Raw genomic sequence first — 27,665 nt, 5'->3', positions numbered from 1 at the left:
ACCACCCAAGCGGGACCTCTCTCTCTTTGATCAGCTACAAATTAGAAAAGATAAACTCTACCCTTATCAATCTCCCCGAGACTTCTGAAGGTCAGAAGCTATAAATATGTTTAGAGCTTTTCAAATGGATGCTTATTCTTTTTATGTTAATGTTTATTTTTCATAAGAATAAAATGGCTTTCACCATCCTTCTATCAGTCTGTCGCACTGTTGTAGCTTGCATGTCATTATGATGTTGGAAGCTATGCCATCGAGATTTCAAATACCATTGGGGCACCCATGATGGACAGGTTTCAGTGGAGCTTCCAGACTAAGACAGACTAAGAAGAAAGGTCTGGCAATCTATGCCCAAAAAACAGTAAATGAAAACCTTACGGATCACAAGAGAACACAGGTGACACTGGAAGATGAGCACCTCAGGTGGGAAGGCAGTCAAAACATGACTAGCGAAGAGTGTCTTCTCAAAGTTAGGCTGATCTTTTTTTTTTAATTTTATTTTTTATTTTAAGACGGTGTGCTATTGATAATTGCACAGGACCACAGACATAACTATGGCCCATCAACATAACAGAGACTGTCCTGGGATGTGCTGTAATGCATCTAGGAAGCATATAGACGAGGAGTCTTCCACCTGACTAACCAGCTGTGTGTTCTCAGACAAGTCACTTTCCCTCTCCAGGTGTCAGTTTTCCCGTGTATACCCCATTTTTTCTGCTAGTCCAGATATTTCCCCAGTGCTTTCCCACTCCGAAGTACTATGATTACATGAAGCAGTCAAGCATCATGGAAATATGCTGGGGGCCAGAGTCACATTGCCATGTTGAAATCTCTGCCTGAGATTCTGGGCCATCTTCTTGACCTTGCAGAGCCTCGGTTTTCTCACCTGTAAAATGGGGAGAGTACAAGTTCCTGCCTCAAAGCTTTGTTGTGACAATTAACTGAGATGATGACAATATTGGATCCTACGCACTGAGCTCTATGTAACAGGCCTTGTTCTAAGCCCTTTACATATGCTAGCTAATTTAATCCTAACCAGATAAAAGCAGCCAACTTGTGTGTTCATACATGGTGTTTACCATGTGCCAGGTACTGTTCTAAGTGTTTACTCATGTGGCTCACTTAATCTGTGAAGTAGGCACTTTATGAAAAAAAATGTCCATTTTACAGATGGAGAAACTGAAGCACAGAGAAGTGAAGAACTTGCCCAAGGTCAGGAGTCAAGATCCGAACTCTAGCAGCCAGCTCAGAACCACGTACTTTTTTGCCTCATCCGAAACACGTAACACTTTGCACAGTGCCTGCTTTGTATGAACACACAAGAAAGGCTGTCATATTTAAGGGAGTGAAACGTTAGTATCAGACACCTGCCTCTTGGGAAGGATCCAATAAGATTACACAAACAATAGTACAAAGCTGCTGTTGTCAGCTGCCATTGAGTTGGTCCCCAGCACATGGCAGCCCTGTGCACAGGGGACTGTTGGGATCCATAGGGTTTTCACTGGCTGATTTTTGGAAGTAGATCACCAGGCCTTTCCTCCTAGTCTTTCTTAGTCTGGCAGTTCTTCTGAAACATGCTCAGCATCACAGCAAAACATAAGCCTCCAATGACAGACAAATTAGTGGCTGCACATGAGTAGGCAGTCAAAAAATGTAACATGAATGAATGAATGAATGAATGAATGAAACTGAGAAAAGAACATGGTCCTGTTCTGGCTCCTGGTTCTTCCAAACAGGGAAGCTGGTGCTATAACTGACCAATGTGTCCCCCAGCGGGGTTGTTAGTAATGAGTTTCACAAACCCCACAGAGGGTGCTCAGCAGAGTAGCAGCAATGTCTAGTGTGCCCTGAAACACTAAACTGTTCTTTGAAGTCTGAGCAGATAGAACAACTGCCCCAGGCCAGAAGAACTCCTGCCCATGGCCTGTGGTCCCAGACATCTCAAGGCCTGTCCCCGCCCCAAAGGAGTGATACATAGAAGAGAAAACTGGGATGGGAAATGACACCAAGGTTTTGGAGATAGAAAAGTGTAAAAGCCCTTCCTTTGTGTGGGAATGAGTGCCAGGAGGCCACTGCCTATTGAGTTTTCATCAAAGTAATTTATTGATCAATACAGCTAACATGGCTAGTTCAGCGATTTTGTAAAAAATAATCATGTGTTGGATGTGAGGAGCACTTTGCTGGATTGCAGCGAGCCAGGCCAGGGAGGATTGCCGTGTTTTATGGCCGTTTGGGAAGCAGGCCCTGGTGGTTATATCTCTGTGGCTTTATCTTCATGACACCGAAAGATTTGGATGGTGGGGAAAAGAGCTTGGCCAGTCTTCCAGGTGTTCTGTCTACCTGGCAGCAAACATCAAGATGTTTCTTTACAAGGTCACAGCAATGAACCTGAACTACCACAAGTCTGGGAAGACTGTGATTTATTACAGAAACCACCCGGGTCCAGAGTCAAATGGCCTGGAAGGGTAGGGAGCTTACGTTTACTAAGCACCTACTTGTTTTCCAGGCCCTGAGCTAAGCACTTTGACACTTGACACATTTCTTCATGTTTTCAGATGATAAATACGAGGCTGGTATTATGTTTCCAAGGTTACCAAGTAAGGGGTGAGGGAATGATTCATAGCCAGATCTGAATTCAAGACTTTTCTGATTCAGTATTTACTAAAGGAAACCAATGGGATTTTGAAGCTGGTTAAAGGGTAGGGTAGTGGATCCAAGACCACTTGCATAAAGCCAACAGGCTTAGGCATTGGTCACTTCTAGTCTAACGTGTTTATGACAAGAGCCTCTGGGTGATGCAAAGAATTAAGTGCTTGGCTACTAACCAAAAGGCTGATGGTTCAAACCCACCCAGAGATGCCTGCAAAAAAGTCCTGGAGATCTGCTTCTAAGAGATCACGGCCATTGAAAATCCTGTGGAACACAGCTGTAGTCTGACGTCCATGAGTTTGCCATGAGTCAGAATCAGCCTGACAGAGACTGGTTTGGCTTTTGGTTTATTTACTAGTTGGACTTTGATCAAGTGACTTGACCTTGCTGAAACTCAAGTTTTTTCATGTGCAAATTGGGGTTCAATAGCTATCTCCAGCCTACTACACACACTGTTGGAAGGATCAAACAAGACACCAATGTGAACACACTTAGCAAAAGGAAGAGAATTCCACTACTAAAAATGGTGGTTTATCTTTTCAGAGTCCTCCAAAACACCTAGCCTGGACCCAGACACTCATAATTGAATAATTCATCAGTGGATTCAACCACATGGCTCGTGTCTTGTACTCCAAACATCTGGGTGCATGGATGAATATGTATACTCTCCTCCAGATGTGTGGGCCAAGTGTAGATATAAACTTTAGCACACAGTTCATGGAAGAAGCCCATCAGAACCTTTACCACTTAACTCCCCACCTGCTCCAGGAATGATTAGGCACCTTTAGAGCTTCACGCGTTCACGCACTTGGATGCTGAAGACTGGTTGGGAGACACAATCTCCCTGGGGTCACTGTTGAGAGCCCTGGCCCTCAGCAGTATACTGCTGACTCCTGTACTGGTGCATCAAGCATGTGATTGGGACAGGCTTTGGTGAGGCCCCTTCCTGGCAGGGTCATGACTCACCAAGAGCAGCTTCATGGAAGGGTACAGAGAAGGGAGAATGCGACTGGACCCTGAAGCTTTGAAGTGCCACAGTAACCAACAGTCCATGGTGTGAGGCCAGTCTTATGCCTCAGACCATAACTGGACCCAGCTCAGGACAACCCCAGAAGAAGCCAGAGCAAACCTCTGGAAACCACCTCCCCAGCCTTGTATATGCCACTCCCTACCCCCTTGCTCACCAAGCTCCAGTCACATGGGTCTTTTTTCTGTTCATTGACCAGGCCAAGCTCTTTCCCACCTCAAGGCTCTTACCTATGCTGTTCCCTCTGTCTGGAATATTCTTCTCTATATTTTTCACATGGTTGGTTCCCCTCATTCTTCAGTCCTCAGCCTAAATGTCATCTCAGAAAGCCCTCCCCCCATCCCCCAACCAAATTGTGCTTCCCGACAGTTTTCATGCACAGCTTTTACTATAATTTTTAATTATATGCTTCCATAGTTAAGAGTAGACAAGGCTCCATAAAGACAGGAACCTCATAAATGGGCTTTCATTCTGCACCCAGGAGGCCTTTGCACCTTCACAGGTGATGTGAGGAATGGAGCTCCTAGTCCTCATCCCAGCTACAACATCTAACACCACCAGCCAAGGGTCCCCTCTGCCCAGAAAGGGATCCATTTCCAGGCCCAGAAAGACCAGAAGTCTAGAAACCCAAAGTGGGGGGGGGGGTCTGAGGCTGAGGATCTCTGTACCCAAAGTACTTCCCAGTAGGCAGGCAGGCAAAGCCAGCCCAAATGCCAAGAAAGCAAGAGCCTCTATTGGCCCAGAGCTTAACCCACTTGCACAGAGAGCTGAAGGTTCTGCAAAGAAAACATCTCCCAGATTAATCAGAGGCTTCCTGTTGCCGCCTGGCTCCAAGGGGCCAGTAAGATAATGAAGGATGTGGGCAAAGCAGGATTTACAAACAATATTCTGTAATTGGTACAGTGGTGGCACAGTGGTTAAACGCTCGACTACTAATTGAAAGGTCAGTGGTTTGAATCTACCAGTCTCTCCACAGGAGAAAGATGCAGTCTGCTTTCATAAAGATTACAATCTTGAAACCCTCTGGAGCAGTTCCACTCTGTCCTTATAGGGTTGCTATGAGTCAGAATTGACTCAAAAGCAATGGGTTTGGGTTTGGGGGTTTTTGTTTTGTTCTGTTTTTAGTTACAGGGTGGAGAGCTGGTAGTTGGCTTATTGCTAAATTTTCCTCAACAGCCAACACCTGACAATGTCTACAGGAGACTGTTGACACCAGACAGCCCACACTCTTGCTGTAGGTGCCCCCAATCACTTAGCCAGCAGAGTGAGGGCACCCAGCAGCCTGTGCCTGCCTGGGTAGGAGGAGCAGCCTCCCCTTCATCAACCTGTTCTTTCCCAATTCCCACCCAAGAAGAAGGTGGCTGCACTGCAAAGCCTCCTACTTTGCAGTCCCCTCTCTGAGCTGGGAGGTGGCTAGAAAAGGGCATGAGTCTGTGTGGCCTATTATCCAGGCCCAATTAGTTGCTGGGGCCCTGTTGGAGAGATGGGCCTGTGGCCACTGCGAGGACTGCAGGGAGTGCAACAAGGACAGAGGTTGTTAAAATGCTCCTGCCGAGCTCTGATGCTTCCACCATGTCCTCATGCCTCAAAGACATGGTAATGCGAAGGGGCTCACAGCAGATTTTCTGCCTGGCACATGTTAACTTAACTCTGGGTAATGCCGCCCTAGAGATACACAGCACCAGCCCGAGTCAGCCAGCGCTAAAGAAAGCAGAACCAGAAGCAACCTAAATGGCCCTTTGTTCACCTAGTGGTGAGGGTTTCTACCTGGTTCCATCTCATGTGTGACTCTGGAATTCAGCGTGATTTGTCACTTACATATTAAATGCCTACTCTTGGCCCCACTTCTGAGGGATCGACATAGTAATGGCTTTGAAATCAGGCAAACCAGGGTTCAAATCTTGGTGGCATCCACCATTTCCTAGCTGGGCATCCTCACTTTGCTAAGCCTCAGATTCCTCACCTAAGAAGTGGGAATAATTAACCCCCTTAAGGTTTCTCTGAGAATGAAATCAGATTAAAAAAGGGCTCAGTGAACAATAGTACTATTGTCATGATCAATAGCAATGAGACAAAGTCACTGCCTTTCAGAATTTCACTGTCCATGCAGAGGTCAATGACCAAGTGTCTGCAGGGTCAACAGGAAGCATAAAGTGAAGAAGAACTGGTAAAAATAAAATAAAATAAATGGCCCCCTTATTTTGACTTTAAGGAGCTCTGGTGGTACATTGGTTAAAGATCTTGCTGCTAACTGAAAGGTTGGTGGTTCAAACACACCACCTGCTCCCTGGGAGAAAGATGAGGCAGTCTATACCCATAAAGAGTACAGCCTTGGAAGCACTATGGGACAGTTCCACCCTGTCCTATAGGGTCACTATGAATCAGAATCAACTTGACAGCAATGAGTTTGTTTGTTTAGATTAGTCTTTTGTTTTTCCCAATACTAAAAACAAAGGTGCACAGAATATTTTATTTTTCTTAGGAGCTCTGGTAGCATAGTGGCTAAAGCACTTGACTGCTAACCAGAAGGCTGGTGGTTCAAACCCATCAGCCACTCCTCGGAAGGAAGGTTGGGCAATCCTACTTCCGTAGTGATACTGCCTCGGAAACCCAAGGAGGGGTCGCTATGAGTCGGGGCCGACTTGATGGCATATAACAACAACAACAACAACTCTTGAAAGAAATAAAACAAACAAGAATGGTAATAAATGACTGTAGCATCAGGGATGCACTATAAGGAGGGGTGGGGACTGGGGCAGGTGGGAATATGGGTATAGTAGTGATAGTTTTCCAAGGATTTCCTGGAAATCCAAAATTTTTAATAAAATTTTCCAATTTCTGAATGTTGGCTAACTCAATATGAAAAACTAATTCAACTTAAAATAAAATTGATGGGGGAAGGCAGAGCCAAGAAAGAGTTCAGAAAGAGGATTCCTTGAATTCCAGGCAAAGCGGTTTGCTTTTCAAGAGAGTGAACCATCAATAGGTTTTTCTCCCCCTCTTTTAATAAAAGGAGCGCCGGTAGCACAGTGCCTGAGGCATCAGACTGCTAAGCAAAAGGCTGGTGGTTCAAACTCACCAGCCACTCTGTGGAAGGAAGACTGGGCAATCTACTTCAGTAAAGACTTACTGCCTCAGAAGCCCAATGGGGGTCGCTATGCATCAAAATCGACTCAATGGCAGTGAGTTTGGTTTTAATAAAGACAAATAATAATAACATTAAAATTAAAAAGGTCTGGGTCAAATACAAGAAGTTCTCAAGCTTCCACTCTGTGACTTGTGGAGTAGCAAGGGAGATTAAAAGGGAGGAGATATTTCAGCACCCACCGGGAATCGCTCTGATAACAGCACTAGAGCAGGGTGCCATGGAGGCTCACCCTAGGATCCACTGCCTAGGGTGCATCAGAGAAGGATTCATGAAGAAGGGAAGGCCTCCTGTAGGAGGAAGAAGTAGGAAAAAGAAGCAAGCCAGCAGGAGGTCAAAGAGGGGAGGGCATTCGAGGTAGGGTGTGCAGACCATGTAAAAGCCCACCCTGCTAATGATTCTGTATGTGAGCAGTTTATGTGGCATCCTGGCTGGGCAGGAGGGGCTTGCAAGGGGCAGAGGAGTGGGAGGAGTAGGAGGAGTGGGAGGAGTCACCATAGTGTGAAAGCCAGAGGGACTAGTTCCAGCCTCCCCTAGAAAAGGTGCATTGGGGGCTGTCCTTGCCACTCCTAGGGAGCCCAGAGAATCCAGGTGCCCTGGCTAGAAGAATGGGAGACAGATAAGGAGCACGAGAAGAAGAGGAGACTGAGATCAGGCTAAAAAAGGCTTGTGCTTGGGGAGCCAGGAGCCATGCTGCCTTCTAGACCCAGCCCACATTTCCACCATGTATATATCCAGATTCAACAAATACTTCCTGAGCCCCTACTGTGCACTGTGATAATGCCTTTGCATCCATTACTGAAAACAACCACAGCAAGCATGGTTATGATGTTGATATCAGTTAACAACTACAGAATGTTTTCTGTGTGCATTTTCCCAAGCTCTCAGCTTCCTCATCTAGGAAATGAAGATAAAGTCCCTACCTCTCTGGTGGTGTAATGGTTAAGGCATTTGGTTGCTAACCCAAAGGCTGCTGGTTCAAACCCAACAGCTGTTCCATGGAAGAAAGATGAGGCAGTCTTCTTCCATAAAGATTTACAGCCTTGGAAACCCAGTGGGGGTCACTGTAAGTCAGAATCAACTCAAGGCAGTGGGTTTGGTATTGGTTTTCTTATAATTGCTGTATTAAATGGCAGAATGTCTAGAAGATGCTTAGCACAGTCTCTGGCATGTAGTAAACCCCAGCAAGTGGCTATTATTATTAGAGATGGCCACCCTTGCTTTCACATCTCTAAGGTCCAGTCTTGGAGCTTCTTCTCTGACACTTAGTCTCCAGACCTGCACGATGCAGACAGCACGTGCTGCCTTACTGCTTCTGTGGGTGCAGCTGAGATAGATGACGAGAAAGCATTAGCATTTTTGCTGGAAAAGTGAGGCGGCAGGGGCCCAGATCTTCCTTACCACAAGCTTCAGAGCCAGACTTGCTGGGATGAAAGTAGCCCAAGGAAAAAACTGCCTTTTGCCCGATGAGTAAGGCTCAAAGGCTGTCTGCCCTCCCAGCCTCAGGGGGAGATTGATGCCTGCACTGACAGATCACTCGAATGTATTAGGTAGATAAAGAAATTGATTATTCCATAAATCATTGTCTCCACGAAAAAAACCCAATTTTAAAAAAAGAAAATATTATAAATCTGTCCAAGCCCATGCAAGCGAAAGTGTAGCCATTTCATTTTAATTGTCTGAGAGCTTCTTTGCTGCAGCCCCTGAAGCTACTGGCTCCCAACCTAGATGTTCCCTCCCACCCTCGCGAACAGCCGTGTCATGTTATGGACGGGATGGATTTACATTGCAGCAGGAAGAATCTAACCAGACAGAAAGAAGAACTTTCTTACCAAAAGAGACTAGAATCACACCCCTTGGAGACTGTAAGAAAGTGGATAGTAATCCCTGTTGCATACTTTTCCCCTTCCTACTTACATATACACATCCCACCCCACCCCATCTTAGAGATTTAAGGCTCAGTTCTGCCTGGAGACAGGGAACTGACCAAGATGAACTCCAGGGGGCGGAGGCTTGGGGATGGTGTGTGAGAGCTCAAGGGTGAAAGAACACTCTCAGAACAATGTTGTTGTTGTTGTTGTTTGCCGTTGAGTCGGACCCGACTCATAGTGACCCCTCCTTGGGTTTCCGAGGCAGTATCACTACGGAAGTAGATTGCCCACCCTTCCTTCTGAGGAGTGGCTGGTGGGTTTGAACTGCCAGCCTTCTGGTTAGCAGTCAAGTGCCTTAGGCACTATGCTACCAGAGCTCAGAACAATACAAGTGAATAAATGAAGGGGCAAGGGCAGGAAGGAGGAAGGGAGTGAAGGGTGAAAGGAAAGACATGTGGCTTCTCTTCTGGCTCTGCTGTGTGACTTTTTGCTTCTCTTTTGTTCTCTGGTCGCATTGGTGGTTCAGTGGGAGAATTTTCACCTTCCATGCAAGAGACCCAGGTTTGAATCCATGAGCAGCCATCAGCCCATCTGTCAGTGGAGGTTTGCATATCGCTGTGATGCTGAATGGAAGCTCTGGTAGCATAGTGCCAAAGACACTTGACTGCTAACCAGAAGGCTGGCGGTTCACTCCTCGGAAGGAAGGTTGGGCAATCTATTTCCGTAGTGTAACCACCTTGGAAACCCAAGGAGATGTCGCTATGAGTTGGATCCGACTCGACGGCACATAACAACAACAACAACATGATGCTGAATGGGTTTCAGCAGAGCTTCCAGACCAAGAGGTTAGGAAGAAAGGCTTGGTGATCTGCTTCCAAAACATCACCAATGATCCGATCTCATTGTGCATGAGGCAGCCATGAGTTGGGGGCAGATTCCTTGGCTGCTAACAACAACAGCAATCTCCTCTGAGTTTCATTATCCCTCCCAGAGAGGAGAATGAGGAAAATTCAAGTGTGGGACTCTAGTCTGAACCACATACACCTAAATGTTCAAGAAACTATGGCTATTACTGAAGGTCACCTACATGAACCTATCAGGATGTTCACAGCTCAGGGAAGCTGTTCCATGCCCTATGCCTCCACAGCTCCCGGCTGTGTGCTCTGCAGTACACAGAGTGGGTGCTCCATAAATGTTTGGTGAATCAATGAGTCAGCCTAGAATCCAAGAAGAAGGAAAAAAAAAAAAAAAAACAGGAAATAAACACTAAATTACAAATAGCATAAAAATAGCCACATTGCCAAAGCAGATTTTTCTGATTCTGAGAATCCAAGAGGGAGCAGTGAAAAGCCCAAATCCCCTCATACTGAGATATCCTCAAACAAGAGGTCCTGAAATGGCCCTATTTTGTACACACCATAGCCCACTTCCTCCCTGCCTGTTCTGGATCTTTCTATTGGCTGTATGACTGCAAGGGGCCATCTTGCCTCCTAAATCTCTGGAGCCCATTTACCTAAACCTCATTCATTGCTTAGAAGCAAATACCAGTCTCTCTGACTCTACCATTATAATACTCTCAGCTTTCTATGACCCCTTGGACTCTAGTCCAGGTGTCCAGTGCATCCCCAGCCAACTCTCAGTATCTCAGAGATGGACAAGTCTCCCCCTTTCTCAGAGGCAAGCTAAGGTCACTCAGGAGTGACTTCCCTCTCTGGGAGAAACCATTGTCAATGCCCACCCTGATCACAATGTTTCTCAGATGCATCCAGGTGGTGGAGCACCTGGTGCTGCCAGGGTTCTTTGTAGAATGCCGTAAAGCTGTGACACATTTAATTCACATCACCTGAGCAAGGAATGATTTTATTTACTAGTAGAAAATACAGCTCTATTATAGGTTTCCAAGGCTCCACAACTCAGGAAATAATAACACATAAAATACTTTTAAGAAATCACATTTGAGCAGGATAAAAATATGTAACACAAGCCTACTTAGCAAATGCAATGTGAATGATGATGCTGACAAGCTAAGCGAAGACGCGTGATACCAGGTGTGGTATTTGACAACGGAATGTTCACTCATTTTGTCATCTGCTACTGCTCCCTAGCAGACAAGCCATACATGACATCAAAGGTTTAAGAACAATTCACGTGGGAGAAAAAAAAAAGGAATAAAAAAGAGACAGAAAATGCTATGCATTAACTTTGCTTTCTTTTAATGTTATTGATTTGAACAACCAAAAATAACAACTCTTATGAGCCTACTGTGTGCCTCCCAAACACCTCAGACCAGTTTAAGAACATTGCAGTTCTAGAAGGATGTTGTTGTTGTTATTAGATGTCCTCGAGTCAGTTCTGACTTACCAACCTCATATACAACAGAACAAAACATGGCCCGGTCCTGTGCCATCCTCACAATCACTGTTGTTTCAGCTCATTGTACAGCCACTGTGTCAATCCATCTGAGGGTCTTCCTCTTCTTAGAGGACTCTCTATTTTAACAAGCATGATGTCCTTCTCCAGGGACTAGTCCCTGCTGATAATATGTCCAGAGTATGGGAGGCAAAGTCTCATCCTTCCTTGCCTCTAAGGACTATTCTGGCTGTACTTCTTCTAAGACAGATGTGTTCATTCTTTTGGCCATCCATGATATATTCAATATTCTTCACCAACACCGTATTTCTTCAATCTTCCTTATTCATTGTCCAGCTTTCACATGCACATGAGGCTACTGAAAGTACCATAGCTTGAGTCAGGCGCACATTAGTCCTCAAAGTCACATCTTTGCTTTTGTACATTTTAAAGAGGTGTTTTATAGCAGATTTGCCCAATGTAATGCATTGATTTTTTGCTGCCTCCATCAGCTTTGATTGTGTACCCAAGTAAAATGATATCTTTGACAACTTTAATCTTTTCTCCATTTATCATGATGTTGCTTATTTGTCCACTTGTGAGGATTGGGGGGGGTATTTTATTTATTTATTTATTTTTATGTTGCGGTATAATCCATACTGAAGGTTGTAGTCTTTGATCTTCATCAGTAAGTGCTTCAAGTCATCTTCACTTTCAGCAAGCAAGGTTGTGTCATCTACATAATGAGTTGTTAATGAGTCTTTCTCCAATCCTGATGCCGTGTTCTTCTGTATATAGTTCAGCTTCTTAGATTATTTGCTCAGCATACAGGTTGAATTAGCATGGGGAAAGGATACAACCCTTATGGACACCTTTCCTGATTTTAAACCATGCAGTATCCTCTTGTTCTGTTTGAATGACTGCTTCGTGGTCTATGTGCAGTTTCCTCATGAGCACAATTAACTGTTCTAGAATTCCATTCTTTGCAATGTTATCCATATTTTTTTTATGATCCACACAATCAAATGCTGTTGCATAGTCAATAAAACACAGGTAAACATCTTTCTGGTATTCTCTGTTTTCACCCAGGATCCAGCTGACATCAACAATGATATCCCTCATGCCACATCCTCTTCTGAATCTGGTTCGAATTTCTGACGGTTCCCTGTTAATGTATTTCTGTAATCATTTTTTAATTATCTTCAGCAAAACTTTATTTACATATGATATTAATGATACCGTTCGACAACTTTTGCATTCTGTTACATCACCTTTCTTTGGAATGGGCACAAATATGGATCTCTTCCTGTTTGTTAACCAGGTAGCTCTTCCAAATTTCTTAGCACAGACAAGTGAGAGTTTCCAGTATTGCTTCTATTTACTGAAACATCTCAGTTGGTATTCCCATCAATTTCTGGAGCTTTGTTTTTCACCAAAGCCTTCAGTGTAGCTCGGATTTTTTTCTTCAGTACCACTGGTTATTAATTATGGTACCTCTTGAAATGGTTGAACATCAACTAGTTCTTTTTGGTACACTGACTCTGTGTAGTGCTTCCATCTTCTTTTGATGATTCCTGTTGTTACTCAATATTTTGCTCACAGAAACTTTCAATATCACAACTTGAGGCTTGAATTTTTTCTTTGGTTCTTTCAGCTTCAGAAATGCCAACCATGTTCTTCCCTTTTGGTTTTCTAACTCCAGTTCCTTGTATATTACATTATAATCACTTTGTCACTCGAGCTACCCTTTGAAATCTGTTCAGTTCTTTTACTCCATCATTTCTTCAACTCATTTACCAAGAAAAACCAAACCCACTGCTGTTGAGTTGTATCCGACTCATGGCGACCCCTCCTTGGGTTTCTGAGGTGGCTACTCTATATTCAAAAGCAAATTCCAGAGTCTCTTCAGACATCCATTTTGGTATTTTCTTTCTTTCCTGAAATTTTAATGACGTTTCACTTTTTTCACGTATGATGTCATCCCACAATCCCCTGGTCTTTAGTCATTAGTATCCAATGTAGCCAATCTACTCTTGAGATAGTCCCTAAATTCAGGTGGATATACTCAAGGTCATATTTTGGCTGTCATGGACTTGTTTTAATTTGCTTCAGCTTTGTATTTAACTTTCATATGAGTAACTGATTGGCCTCTTCTGCAGTTGGCCCCTGGCTTTGTTCTGACTGATGATTTTGAGCTTCTCTATCGTGTCTTCCCACAGATGTAGTCAATTTGATCACTGTGTTTTCCATCTGGTGAGGTCCATGTGTAGAGTCACTGCTTATGTTTTTGGAAAAAAGGTATTTGCAATGAATAAATTGTTAATTGGCAAAATTCTATCATGTGATTTCCAGCATCATTCCTATAACCAAGGTCATATTTTCCAACTATCAACCCTTATTCTTTGTTTCCAACTTTCACATTGCAATCACCAGTAATTATAAATACATCTTGATTGCATGTTTGATCAATTTCAGACTGCAGAAGTTGGTGGAAATCTTCAATTTCTTCATCTTTGGTATTAGTGCTTGGTGTGTAAATTTGAATAATAGTAATATTAACTGATCTTCCTTGCAGGCATATGAATATTATTTTATTAATGACACCACTGTACTTCAGGATAGATCTTGAAATGTTCTTTTTGACGATGAACGTGACACCAAAGAATGCCTATTAAGCAAGACCTTACAATAAGCATATCACTCCTACAAGAAGAGCCAGCACGCAGGTGGTGCCTCTTCACTACACCAGGGCATGGTTGCTCTCCGTGGTTCTGAACCCAGAAGTTAGGCAAAAAAGAAAAACTCACTGCCATCAAGTCGGATCCAACTCATAGCAACCCCTCCTTGGGTTTCTGAGGTGGTATCACTATGGAAGTAGATTGCTCAACCTTCCTTCCAAGGAGTGGCTGCCGGGGTTTAACTGCCAGCCTTACTCTGCTTCTCACTGAACTGCACACAATGTATTCATTATCTATGAGCTTTTCTAGACACATATGAATCTGATTTGTGTTTCTCTTTCAATGTGGAAAAATATTTCATAGATCTGTTTTCTCCATATTCAAAAAGTCTAGTCTTTTTAGCTTTCCTAAGATTGTAAATGTAAAGCTTCAAATTGTGTGTGAGAGAGAAAGAGAGAAGAGAGGAGAGAAGGGAAGGGGGGAGAAGGGGAGAAGGAGAAGGGAGAGGAGAGAGGAGAGCAGTAGAAAGGTGGCTGGGATATCCTTAACAGTCTGAGGATCAGAGGACCCAAGTTTTAGTCTGGTTCTTTCCCTAATGGATGTGATACAAGTCATTTCCCCTTCTTGGCCTTCAGTATCTCAATCTGTGATAGGAGAGAGTGGGGACAGGTAGTCACCTCCTCTAGCTCCAACATTGAGCATACCTATATTTGTGTTCTTGTTCTTGTTCTTTCATATACTCAGAGACCATCAAAAAGGATGACCTTGCCTGCCTTCCTCCAGCATCAAAGATTTCCCAGATGCATGCAGAAGGTATAAGTCTCAGCTTCTCTTGCAAGAAGGCAGGGATTCAAGCTCTCTGTTCAACTCTCCTCCAGCCCTCAGTCCCCATGGGCCAGTCATAATTCAGCTAAACCTGAGAGTTCACCCATATTTTATTTACTGATTCAATGTTACGAGACAAGTAAAATAGACGGCTGTCACCTCTATTAAACTGGGCAGGAAAAATGGCCATGTAGGCAACAGTCTCTTTCTGCTCGTGGAGAGGGGAGCAAGGAAAGGGGAGTGCTTGGCCTTGGGGAGAGCCCAGTCCTGCTGTGTTCAGGAGGGAAAGCACACAGCTACATTGCAAATCTGTGCTGCACACACTCTCAGCTATGCTAATACAGTAGACAGAAGTGGCCAGTCAGTCAGGAATTAGAGTTATCACTTAATTTAAGCCCTCAGTTTCCCACTGGTAACTGTATTCATTTATCGGGCTTGGGATAAAAAATGGCTGTTGAGCTCTGATTTGGGACACCTGTGCTAGAGGAACAAAACTCCAATTGGTCATCTCTCACAAAACCACAGACACATACATGTGCACATACTCACATTCCCCAAAACTCAGTGTTGATGGCGCATGGATTCTCAGGGTTAAATGGCCCAGGTTGACTGTCCATACACCCTGAATTGCCAGGTTAACTGCCATCGCCTCTACATGACACAAAGCTGTCATGGAGATCTGCTGTTTACACATCCTAGCAGATCCTGTGATGTGATGGAGACAGGAAAAGGGGAGACCTGACCTATGACTGGCAGCAGAACAAGCAGGAGCACCAAGAGCTCTTCCTCACGGCTGTCTTGGGTGATGAGCCTATTAAAGACAGAACAGCAGAAGTTTCATCTTTGGCTCAGCTACCAGAGGGAGCAACAGAGATGCTGGGATAAAATGGGAAGGAGAGTGGGGTGAGGTCAGAAATGGAAGGACGATCATGGTCTCTTCTTAAGCCTCTTCTTGAAGTAGAAGCTTGTATCTCTCTCAAGAGGAGAAAACATCATGATATGAACTAGACCATGAATGCAAAGTCTAATCCCAAGTCCAGAAAAGGATTCAATCCCCCAAAATAGTCTGTCATTTTATCTCTGCCCAATAGACCAGATAGGAAAAGTCTTGGCATAGGAAGTTGCTGAATTGATGTCTCAGTTGAACACTGTGAGCATCATTAGTAACGTGGCATTATAGAAGAATCTATCACAGTCTTAATGAAATCCTCATCAACAAGACAGAAAGTGCTGTGCTAAATTACAAATCAGTTAGGTAGACTTATATTCAAATGGATGTTCTCATCAATGTATTCGTTTGTTCAAGAAATATTTATAAATCATGTACTATGTGCCATGCTGTTGATAAAGTGATGAACAAGACAGGTATGGTCCATAATTTCATAATGCTTATCTCTAAGGTGACTAGACTTACAATACAGTAAGTATTGTGACAGGGGAAATAGAGGATGCTGTGGGGACTCACAGAAGGGGCTGAGAGTCAACAAAGGCTTCTTGGAGAAAAAAAAAAAAGCCTTGTACACTGAGACCTGAAGGATGAGCAGAAGTTGACCAATATAAAAGAGAGAAAGGATGTTGATAAACTTGTTCCCAGGCATGAATAATAGTAGGAGCAAGGACTGAGAGTGTGAGGGAAAGCAGTGCCTTCTGGAGATTTCAAGATGTTCAGTACAGTGGAGCAGAGGGTATGAAGAGACAGTGCATGGGTCTGGAGATGCCAAATATGACAGATCATAAAGGACCTGGAGGCATGAAGAAATCAATGGGCTTTGAAGCTGGTTGAAGTGTAGGGTTGTAGATCCAAGACCATGTGCATAAAGCCAACAGCCTCAGACACTGGTCGTTTCCTGCCTAATGTGTTTATGGCAGACATAGCTGAAGTGAAGGAAGGCATGTTCGCCCCAGGCCCAGATGGCATGAAGTGTGTCAGACAACAGAATGTGGAGTCACAAAAAGCTTCACGATCCAGATCATGCTTCCCAAACCCAACCATACGGTAGGCCAACAACCACTTAACCTTTGTAGAGTGTGAGACAAGGAGAGAGAGTGTATGGGTCTAGAAATGCCAATCATGACAGATCATAAAGTATGATGTGGTGAAGACAGGAAAAGGGGAGACATGACCTATGACTGGCAGCAACACAAGCAGCAGCAGCAACAACCCTCAGGAGGGAGGTGAAGGAGGACGAAGAGGGTGAAACGCATGCCTATCTTCCAAGGATAGAGAAATGGTGGTGGTCTTTAGTGGTCCAGAAACAATGAGCAAGAATAAGCATCTAAAAGTTTAATGATAATAATTTACTGGGGATAAATGGTAAGTCCTGCCTTCAGCTCCAAAGATCAAGTGCCAAAGGGAGGATGAGACAAGTTATAGGTCAGTCATGATGCCTGTGGGAAAAATCTCATGATCTAATGAGACCACCCACTCAGTATAAATCAACAGAATGAAATGGCTGATAAAAAGGGTGAAATGATCTTGGATTATATAACTAGATATCACAGCTGAGATCTACAGAGGTGATAATATTACTGGTTTCAATACATAAGGAATACTGTGGTCAGCTCTGGACACACTGGAGGAATTAGGTATCTGCAGTCTTGGGAAATGCCTTTACATTTCTGCAGGGCTATAACATAGAACAGAAGCAAATCCAACCCAGAATCAGTGGACAATCATAATAGTAAGAATAATAGCTAACATTTATTGAATGCTAACATGGCTGTGTTCTGAGCATATTATATGCATTAATTCATTTGATCCTTAAAAGGGGAAAAAATGAGGTAGGTACTATCATTATTATTAATTTGAGAGATTAAGTAATTCACCAAAGATTGCACAGGTGGGAAGTGATGGAAGCAGCCTTCAAACTCAGGCTGTCTGATTGCATGACTTGGGAGCACATTCACATCCAGATTGCTAAAATGGATTGAAAGCTTCCTTTGTGTCAAGCATATTAATTCTCACAATCATCCTATAAGGTGAAATCTATTATTATCCTCATTTTATAGGTGAGGAAATCTAGGCTCACAGAAGTTAAGTGACTTGCCCAAAGTCACATAGCTAGTACGAAGGGAGCAAGAGTTTCAACTCGGATGGATAGACTTCAGAACCCACACTCTCAACGTCTAAGTTCTACTGTCTTTCTGGAAATGGAAGGAAACACGTTTCAGCTTCTTATGGAAATTTCTTACGAAAAATGGAGCAGGGCCCAAAAGTGGTGAACTTATTACTGGTGCTAGTCAATCAGAAACTGGATGTCCACCTGGTGGGGGATCCTCCATTAGCCTTCAATAAACTACCAAACTCACTGCCATTGAGTCTGATCTGACTCACAGCGACCCCTCCTTGGGTTTCTGAGGTGAGGCTTTACCTCTATGGAAGTAGATTGCCCATTCTTCCTTCTGAGGAGTGGCTGGTGGGTCTGAACTGCCAGCCTTCTGGTTAGCAGTCAAATGCCTCAGGCATTACACCACCAGATAGTGGTTCTCGAAACAGAGTCCCCAGAGGAGCAGCATCACCATTATCTGGGAACTTGTTAGAAATGAAAATTCTCAGGCCTCATCCCAGACTCAAAGAATCACAATCTCTGGGGCTGCCCCCTCACCACACAATCTGTGTTTTAATGAGTGTCCCCAGGTGATTCCAATGCCCACTGTTTTAGAACCAGAGGCTTGGAATGACCCCTGGAGTTCTTTTCAACCTGGGTTCTGTGTTTCTTCACCACAGACAGGAAACCTGATGCCTCCAGCCTGGGAAGTCATTGGCTCCCTGCTCCTGCTTTTCCGCCCAATTGGGCAGGCTTTTTGGAATAGCATATTTCAGTTCTGCAAAGCAGATGCAGGGAAGCTTTGCAGAAGTCTCCCTCATTCCCATATTTAAAGAGCTCATCCCTGCAGTTGTTCTGAGAACTCTATAAACCCTCTTCCATCGGCAGCCTGTCTGCATCAGTCCCTTTAATAGCGTGAGCCTTAATTGTCTCCTATGGATTGGAACCCTCTTCACGCAAACTAGAATCTTAGCTCCTTCTCATTCCTTTTTTCCCCTCTGCCATCCTTAACCACCATTCAGCATGGCACCAAGGATTTGGAGTCGCAGCCGCCACTCCCCCCGGATCTCACTCCATCTCATTATCTGCGATCTGTATGATCACCATGGGGACTCTCTCTTCCCTGGCTTTTGCCCATGGCCTTATTACCTGGTGTCTCCCAGAAATACCAGCAGTGTTTGTCCCTTGGGGCTTAGCTGCCAGCCACAGACCCTCTCTGGGGCCACTGGTCTGCCCAGTAAGCAAGATTGGACACCCCGTCCAAGAAGGATTGAGCGCAACTCCCTTGGATCAATGCCCTCAAGAGCATCTCATAACCAGAATCTTCCTAGCTCTGAACACATGCAAAATGCATTTCAATTAAAATGCTGCAAATCCACAGACGAACCACTGCCCCATGGGCTGCAGGTGTGTGGTAAACAACAGGCCAGGAGGAGTGTGGGAGCTGGCATACAGGAGCATTCTAGGAAGGGTGCTTCTTTTGCTCCCCAGCATGGCAGGTAGTTATCACAGGCCAGTGGATGCCCTGCCCCTGCCATTCTACTGCAGGACACACAGGTATGTGGGTAACGAGCAAATGGCATGCACTGAACTGCACAGGGTACTGAGCACCAAGGTTAGGACAAAGCAGAAGGCACACAGGAAACAGACTGCCTTAGAGATCAGAGTCTAATGGTAAAGACATAGCCTCTGCCATCAGAAAGCCCTCCGTTTTGTTCTAACACATATTAAGCATCAGTCATTTATTAAGTGCAAGGAGCTTTACATACTTTATTTCATTTAATCATCACAGAAACCCTATGAAGATGATACCAAAGTTTAAACATATGAAATTTCTCTCCTAGTAGGTAAAAAACAGTAGAACGTGATTCAGTTCATACAGGTGAGGAAATGAGGAAATGGAGGCTCAGAGGTGAAGTGACTTGCCCAAGGTCACACAGCTAGTACACATTAGAGTCACAATCAAATGCAGATCCACCATATTTCATCAAATCTAAGACACATTCTTTCTTTTTTTTTTTTTCAGTGCCAAGAAAGAAAAAATTCTGCAAATATACTCTGACATGACATGACATATCAGACACATACTGATTTCAGAGATATGAAAGTATGGGGAGGAAATGTGCATCTTAGTGTCAATGAAACATATTATTTGACTCCAAAAGATTATTCTGACTCTCGATAGAATAGGGCAGAGATGATATTCACCTTCGAGCAGCTCCTTGTCTAATAAGGGAGGCAAGACGCACATGCATTAGGGAAAGCCCTGTTGTTGTTGTTGTTGTTATGTGCTGTCGAGTCAAACCCGACTCATAGCGACCCCTCCTTGGGTTTCCGAGGCAGTATCACTACGGAAGTAGGATTGCCCAACCTTCCTTCCGAGGAGTGGCTGGTGGGTTTGAACCGCCAGCCGTCTGGTTAGCAGGCAAGTGTCTTAGCCACTATGCTACCAGAGCTCCCAGGGAAAGCCCTAGACATACTCATAAGCGTGACTATAGTCTAGGTCAACAGCCATTGGTAAACAAGGTGTAAAGGTCAAAGGAAGCTTCCTTTGACCTTTACATGGGAAACTGAGCTTTGAAGAGGGAGCTGAGAAGGCTTGGAGCGGGAGGTAGTGTGGACCCCGGAGATAATTCCAAAGGAAATAAAACCAGGTAAGGTGGGGCAGACTGCTCTATGGCAGGGCTGCTATAAACGTGGCTACAGAGAAAGAAAAGCAAAATCGGAACAACCTGCTGTCCTCAAATCTAGGCCCTTTGTCTTCAACCCAGTCTCATCCCTCCAGATTACATGCAATTAGGACCTTGTCTCTGGAGCACAAAGAGAGGAACACGAAAAGGCTGGGCCCATGACCAAAGGCAGATGCTGGGACAGGACCAGGACTAGGGTAAGGCAAAGGAAGCACCTGTTGAGTCGATTCCCATTCATAGCTGACCCAATATGACAGAGTAGAATTGCCCCATAGGGTATCCAAGACTGTAATCTTTAGGGAAGCAGACTGCCACATCTTTCTCCCATGGAGAAGCTGATCTTTAGGTTAGCAACTGATGCGTAACCACTGTGCCACCAGGGCTCCTTGGGAGGCACCTAGAGATGCAGAATGTTAGGAGGCACTCAAAGAAGCTCTGGTAGCATAATGCCTAAGGCACTTGATTGCTAACCAGAAGGCTGGCGGTTCAAACCCACCAGCCACTCCTCAGAAGGAAGGTTGGGCAACCTACTTCCATAGTGAAACTGCCTCAGCAACCCAAGGGGGGGTCGCTATGAGTCCGGTTTGACTCGAGGGCACATAACAACAACAACAACAACAGGAGGCACTCATTCTCACGGGTTCTAGTAGTCTGCAAAGGCAGGGTCATTACTTGAGTGTCTCCTTAAATTTGGTCCCTAGGTGCCTCACTCACCTTACCCTTATCCCAATCCAAAACTGGTGTGAGCGTCCGTGAACACCAACAATAAATAGTCATCTCTGGACAACATTCACAATTTATAATAAATAAATAAATAACTCAACTACTTTACCTTGAGACAGGCAGTATCATCACTATTTTAAAGATGAGGAAACTGAGGACTGGGAAAATAACCTGACTCTCCTGACCATACCTGCCCCAAATCTGTCACCTCTGTAATGACCCTTAGAGGTGTAGCTTCTCCCACTCTTGGAACAACTCAGCCCCTGGCCATCACCATTATCTCAATCTCCCCGTGTCCCTTGGGAAAAGCAGCATGGTGGACAGAGAGAGCCAATTCAGGGTTTGCCTTTGCTCTTGTAAAGATGGCATCTGGCCTCTTGCATCCAGGTCCCCACACCCAACCACAAGTCTGTAGGATAGCAATACATGTTCCAGGGTCCAGCGTCAGTGGGCATTACTCCTTGGCATATTTTCCACCAGATTCTATTCCTAGCAAGGCAGGCTCTGTTCAGAAGGTCAGACTTGACTCTTGTTTAAAAACAAAATGGCCATAAAACCTATTAGCCTGGAAAGGATGCTGGACAGGAAAGGGGATGGGGTTGAGGAAGGCAAAAGGAGGTAAGGAAAGGAAGAAAGAACAAAGAGAGCTAATTTACTGGCCACCTTGTCTTACCAGGTCACTGATGATAAGGACTGGGGTGAGGAGGAGACACACAGAGCCCATGGGTTCGCTCAAAGCTGTGGTGATATCTTTGAGGACAGTCTGGTGGCTCCCATAAGGACAAGCAGGCTGGAGATCCCAGGGCTGACAGAGCCATTTGGGTGGAATGGCCACACCTAAGGGAACGTCCTGCCCACTAAGACTTTGGGTGTTGTGTCTCTTGGTTGAAGGTTTGGATGAAGCCATGAGCAGAGTCTAGAACTTAAGGACAAGGTGGGTATAGTAAGTATAAGTGTGTGTGATGGAGGGTGGGGTGGGAGGAGTGGGAAAGACTGCCCATGCCTTTCCTCCTGAGAAAGCAAATCTGCTATGTGGCTTATCAGCAAGGCCAGTTTGACTCTGAAAACTGGCCTAGGTGGGGTTAAAGGGGCAGAGGCCAGGCAACCATCAGTTAGATGGTCCAGCAGTTAGATCTAACACAGCCCCAGCCAGCCCAGTGAGGCCACCCAGAGCAGCCAGAGCCATGGGAACAGACGCATTGCATTTGAAACCCTGTTGCTTTCCATTTTTATATTACACAGCCAGCTAAATACACAAGATCCAGAGATAAGCAGACACAAATCTTTATCCTGTCTTTACCACCTACTGGCTATTTGATCTTGGGCAAGAAATTTCACTTCATCTAGCTTAATTTCCTTATCTGCAAAATGGGGATAATGCTTGCAGGGTTTGTGAAGGTTAAATAACATGGTAAGAAAAAAATGCAACAGCTGCATTAAGCACTTACTACTCACCAGCATTACTAGCTATTGTTTAGAAAGCACTTGGCACAGTGCCTGGCACCTAATAAGTGCTCAATAAATTAGGACTGTTGTAAAGATGGCACAGAACCAGGCAACATTTCGTTTCGTTATATATAAGGGCGCCATGAGTTGGAGCCAACTCAATGACAACGAACAACAACAATATTGTTTTTATTTTGTTCCAGACCCAGGTGGGGCCCCAGGAAAAGGCAGGCACGCAGCCACCTCAGCACAGGCACACTGCCCTCTGGTGCTGCTCTTGGAGAATTGGCACCTGGGAACAGAGCAGCTCCAGAAAAACAAAGCAACGCCAGGGACTGAGCCTGTCTGCTTCTGCTCCACTCCCAAGCCCTTGACCCATCTGTGCCCCCAGAGCATCCACCCTAGCAGCCCAGCCTCCGGGGGACAAGCCAGGGTCTGCTGGGTGCTGGCCCTGGTAGAAGGCCCCTGATTCCGGAGCTTCAGTCCTTTTGTTGCAGGGTAGAGGCCACTGCCCACCCAAGTGGAGCATCCCCTCTCTCAGTTCCCTCGGGAGGGTCCTGAGCAATCTAAGCAAGGCTCAGGCTGAGGCTTCCAGAAGAAGAGGCAGGGGCATCTGACTGTGACGGGATGGCGGAGGCTTGGCTTCTGTAGATTAGGAACATAGTCTTCGATGCTGAGCACAACCGGGTCTCCCCCTAAAGCCCATCCAAAGCAGCCCTGCAGTCACTCCCCTATGTGCCCTCCCCAAGAGGAGGAGGAGTTCACAGCCCACAGGGGCTCAATGCCTCCTCCTCTTGGAAGGGCTCAGTTTCCAGGGGTTAGAACACAGTGGTGGTGGGACCATGGGGACTCAGGGAGGCTCAGGGGCACCATCAAGCAACCTTGTGTTCCTGACGGGGTAGAGGATGAAGAGCCGTCCCCTACAGGGAAAAAGCACAGTGCTCTGGACTTCTAAGTCTGCCACTGTGCCCAACAGCAGGGGACATGGGTGACCTTGGAAGAGCCTGATCAGACCACAGTGCCTGCCTCACCCTGCATAAGCAACTTCTAAAACCCCAGGTCATCCTGACATCAAAAGGCTAATGTTTAGCGCAGTGTGAAGCAGGCATCGGGAAGAAATTAAACTCCAGCAGGAGAAGGAGGGAAGCAAGGGCTGACAGGAGCAGCTGAGCTGGAAAGTGGAGGCAGAAATTCCTCAAGTTAATGCTTTCTAAGGCCCTTCGGGGCGCTCCCAGGTCCTGTCTGAAGCTATTTACTTCCAGGGGGGAAAACCCTATTGATCTTCATTCAGCTCCTGTCTGTTCCTCCACAGCGATGTTTCAGTGCATCACCAGTCACTGTGAGAAATTTCTCATTGTTTTACACGCAGCGACTCCCAAACTCACGAGATGAACGTTCAGGACCATTTGACTGAACTGATATGAGGAGTCCAGACTGAGTTGGTCTGGGAATTCTGGGGGAGGGGCCCTCGCTCCTCTGAGATGGGCTGCTATGGCCCCTTGGGCCCCTGTACATCGAGGAAGCTCCCACCCAGGCTCAGGACCTGGAGGCTCAGTTCTGCTCGGTCTGTAAATGCTTGAAGAGTACGGAGCTGGGACGGTCTTTCTCTCCCGCCCCAAACACACACACACCTGCTTTATGTCTCTGCAGTCATTTGGCTTTCAAACCTGCCCCCTGGCTGGCTGGAGAGCTCCACCATCCACACAGAGAAGCCAGCCAGCCTTCCCCAGCTGCTGCCACTACTGCCAGGTTCCCCTTTTCAAATTCCAGCCTGGCCCTCGATCCTATAGTATGTGATGTGAGGAAGGATCTAACAGTGAAACCTACAATGACGGCTAACCACCCCTGCCAGCCTGCACCAAAGGGAACTCTGACACCACAGAATATCCCAAACCATGGCGAACAGTCCAACAGTTTACAGATAGGGAAACTGAGGCTCAGGGGCAGGTATGTGATTTGATCAAGGTGGTCCAGTAAACTGGTAGCAGAACAGAGCAGATAACCATGCCTCCTGGTTTTCAGCCAAGCTTGACCTCTAGGTCATGTAATTAGGAAATTCAGGTCCCCACAAGAAGTCATTGAATCTCATTTGGTTGAGAGGATCCATTCATTAAAATGCTTTCTATGAGTTAGGTTCAGGAACCATTTGAACAATAATAACGATAATAGTAATAATAATAACAAAATGCTAAATAATATGCCTTGAAAACCTTCAACAAGCAATGCTTGATAATCATACACAGAATGCATCTTCCACATAGTCATATAAAATAATCAATGATCATTTTTTTCCACAGACTACAATCCAATTACTCTCTCTCCCTCACGCTCTCCCTTGCTCTCCTTTGTTACTTGCAAACCATCCAAGCAATCAATGCCTTGACCTCTCCCTCTGATAGACACAATTACAAAAAGACAGAGCAATGCAATTCATCTATTCAAGACGGATTGTTTGAACACTCTGTCACACTACTGAGCTATCCATCTCCTTGTCTAAAAGGAAATTTCAGCCCCCAAAAGATGCACAAAGAAGGGGTGGGTACAATGTTCCCCAGCCCCAAAGCCCCTTGCACACCTGCAGGAAAAACCTCTACAGGCTGGTGCTCAAGGATGCTTGCTTGCTAGAGAAGGATTCTGCTCCAAGTGCAGCCGGCCCAGGAACCAGCCTCCAGCATGGAGAACAGAAGCACCCAGCACTCCAGAGCCGGAGCCCAGTTTCTGGGAGCCTCAGTTCCAACAGCCTAGCCAGACCCCTTTGATCTCAAGGGTGGGGAGGGATAGGGAAAGGGAGATGGTGAATCCAGCGAAGGTAGTGTGTTTGGATCTCAGCATAAGACTTTCTCTTTTCGGTGTCCATTGGAGCTCCCTGGCTCCAACTGGGACTAGAGCCTGGTCTCCAAAGGACAGAAGCTCAGCTCCCCAGGAACCTTCACAAAAGGCCTCAGAGCCTTCCCATCCACTGCCTAAGCTGGCACAGCTCCAGCAGTCACGTTTGGCACTGGCACAGTACCCTAGTCTGCGGGATGGGAATCCAATGGGCAGGGCTCTGGGATATAAATGGCCTGGGCCTACATACTAATTAATCCCGGGGCTTAATATGAAGAAGAACAGAAGACAGGAGGGCTTTGCCATCATTTAATTGCATTACTACACACTGAACCCAAGAAAGGGCAGGCAGGCTTGCTACCCCTCAGGGCAATGAGGACTTAAGCCTTGCACAAATCAATTTCACAGTAAGAGAGGGTGGGTGAGGGTACTTCATTCTGCCCCTCCTGCCTCACCCCTCTGGGGTTGCCTTCACTACTTCTGTCTTTGCAGGTCCCCAAAATCTTCCATCCCTGAGGCTAGGCTGGGAGAATGCTCATCCTACTCCCTGCAGAGGAGGGGCCATGGAAGAGGGACCTGCTATAGAGGGCTGGGCTCACAGCACCCTCTGGGTCCTCCCCTCTTTTCTTTGAAGGACACTCTGCCGTGGACACTCTCTCCTCAAAAACAGAGGGGAGGTGAGAAGAAATAAAGGAAGTGCCACTACTGGGGCTGCCTGTCCCTAGAACGGTGACAAAGGCACAGAGATAGCAACATTTTTGGCTTGCCAAGAGCAGTGGAGGCTGTAAAGGGTTAAGCCTGACCATAAGGGCTGTCCCCAGAGTTCCCTCCCTTGCCTGTCTGTACTCTTCGGCCACCAGGAGTCTGCCTACCAGGTCCTGGGCATGGACTGAAGGGCCCTGCGTGACTGGAGCTCAGGACAGTGTTCTGTGCTCACCCAGGTGTGGAGTCCAGGAAAGGCAGGGCTCAGGGAGATAGTAGGTGGAGAAAGCCCTTCAGGGGTTGTGACTGCCTGTTAGGAAAACCTCCAGTACGGTGCCCAAGCCGACCTTAGTTCCCTGAACCTCCTCAAGCCGCTGGCAGCCCAGGGTTCGTGTCTGGAGAAAAGCCACTGGGGAGGAAGGTCGCCCCAGCTCGACTAAGATCTGCTGCTTCGTGCCAGAAGCTGGTTGGGGCGCCTTGCGGACCCAGGAGGCCCTAGTCTCCGGCCGGGCGGCGGGCGCAGGGCTCGCCGCGACGGAGGCTCCCAAATGGCCCGGCTGGGCCCAGCCATGCCAGTCCCGGGCCACGGACACGCACAGCTCCCTGCACAGCTCAGAGCTCTGCCCGCAGGGTGCGTGGGGTGGCCACAACAAAGTTAAAGCCCGGAGTAAGAGTCTCCAGCGAGCACAGGTGTGGAGACGCCAGAGCCCCAGAACGGCGCGCGCAGCTCCGCCAGCGGCCTCCAGCTGCGGAGGGATTTCGGTTAACTTTCAAAACCACTCGCTTCCCTCTCGATGCCTTCCCTCGCTAGACTGGGCTGGCTCCATCGCTCCCTTCCCCCTAATTTGCGCTCTTCACCCCCAACACACACACACCATCCCCGGCGGGGAAGAGGCCTTGGCCGGAAGGTCCGGACGAGAGTGACCTGCGGAGGGACTGCCCCTCCTCTGTCCCAAGCCACGGGGATGGATGGGGACCGCCAAGATCGAGGGCGGCCATGGAAAGGAGACAGGCTGTCCTCGTCAGGCGAATCCGTACCCAGTGACCACCGAGGCCATTCGAGCCAAACCCCTGGTGGGGCGAGGTGCCCGTGGGGAGCGAAGAGGGGGAGAAAAGAGAAGTTGGTGCCTTCCCCGGGATTCCCGCTCCGCGGAGAAGCCGGGTCCCGAACTCGGTCTGCGTCCAGTCATGCTGGCAGTCGTCCGGAAATGTGCTGGGTTGAGGCTAGAACCCGTCGTCACACTCCATCAGGTCTGACCTCCCAGGAGTGCGCCAAGGGCCCCTCGCCCGTCTCGGCCCCGCGGTCTCCTTCCAAATAAGTAAAGCCCGTGACCCTGGCTTCGGAACTTTGTCCTCACCAGAACGAGCTCCTACTGGTCAGCCCGCCCCGGTAGTCCGGAGAGAGGTTGGGAGAATATCTCGGGATCGCGTTCCGAGGCCCCTCAATCCCGTCCCCGCCTGGACGCCCTGGCTCCCGGAACCCTTACCTATTCGGATGACGTGAGGCATCCCGCGCGAGCCCGGGATCCAGAAGGCGCACACGAGGAGCCCGGCCCAGTATTCCCAAACCAGACTCCGGAGGCGCCGCCAGGGAGCGGTCATCGTTGGGCGCCGCCGAGCGTGCCCGGGGCGCGGCCGTGGCGGGCTCCCTGGGGCGGCAGCTCTAGGCGCGGGCGCGCAGCAGCCCCTG

At 46.7% G+C, this 27,665-nt stretch overlaps 1 protein-coding gene across 1 annotated transcript in view; it reads right to left on the bottom strand.

Annotated features, from left to right (window-relative positions):
* GRIK3 (glutamate ionotropic receptor kainate type subunit 3) overlaps positions 1-27,577 on the bottom strand; it is a 283,994-nt gene extending 256,417 nt beyond the window's left edge. The window contains exon 1 of the mRNA XM_007947630.2: positions 27,463-27,577. Coding sequence (XP_007945821.1) covers positions 27,463-27,577 — 115 coding nt within the window. The remainder of the gene's footprint in view (positions 1-27,462) is intronic.
* Between the last annotated feature and the right edge of the window lie 88 nt (positions 27,578-27,665).

Source organism: Orycteropus afer, unplaced genomic scaffold (assembly GCF_000298275.1).
Source record: "Orycteropus afer afer isolate SDZICR_OR568_19922 unplaced genomic scaffold, OryAfe1.0 scaffold00192, whole genome shotgun sequence".
In the NCBI taxonomy this organism is placed as follows: Eukaryota; Metazoa; Chordata; class Mammalia; order Tubulidentata; family Orycteropodidae; genus Orycteropus; species Orycteropus afer.
Note: the sequence above shows the minus strand (reverse complement) of the source record. Positions and strands in the feature narration are given on the sequence as shown.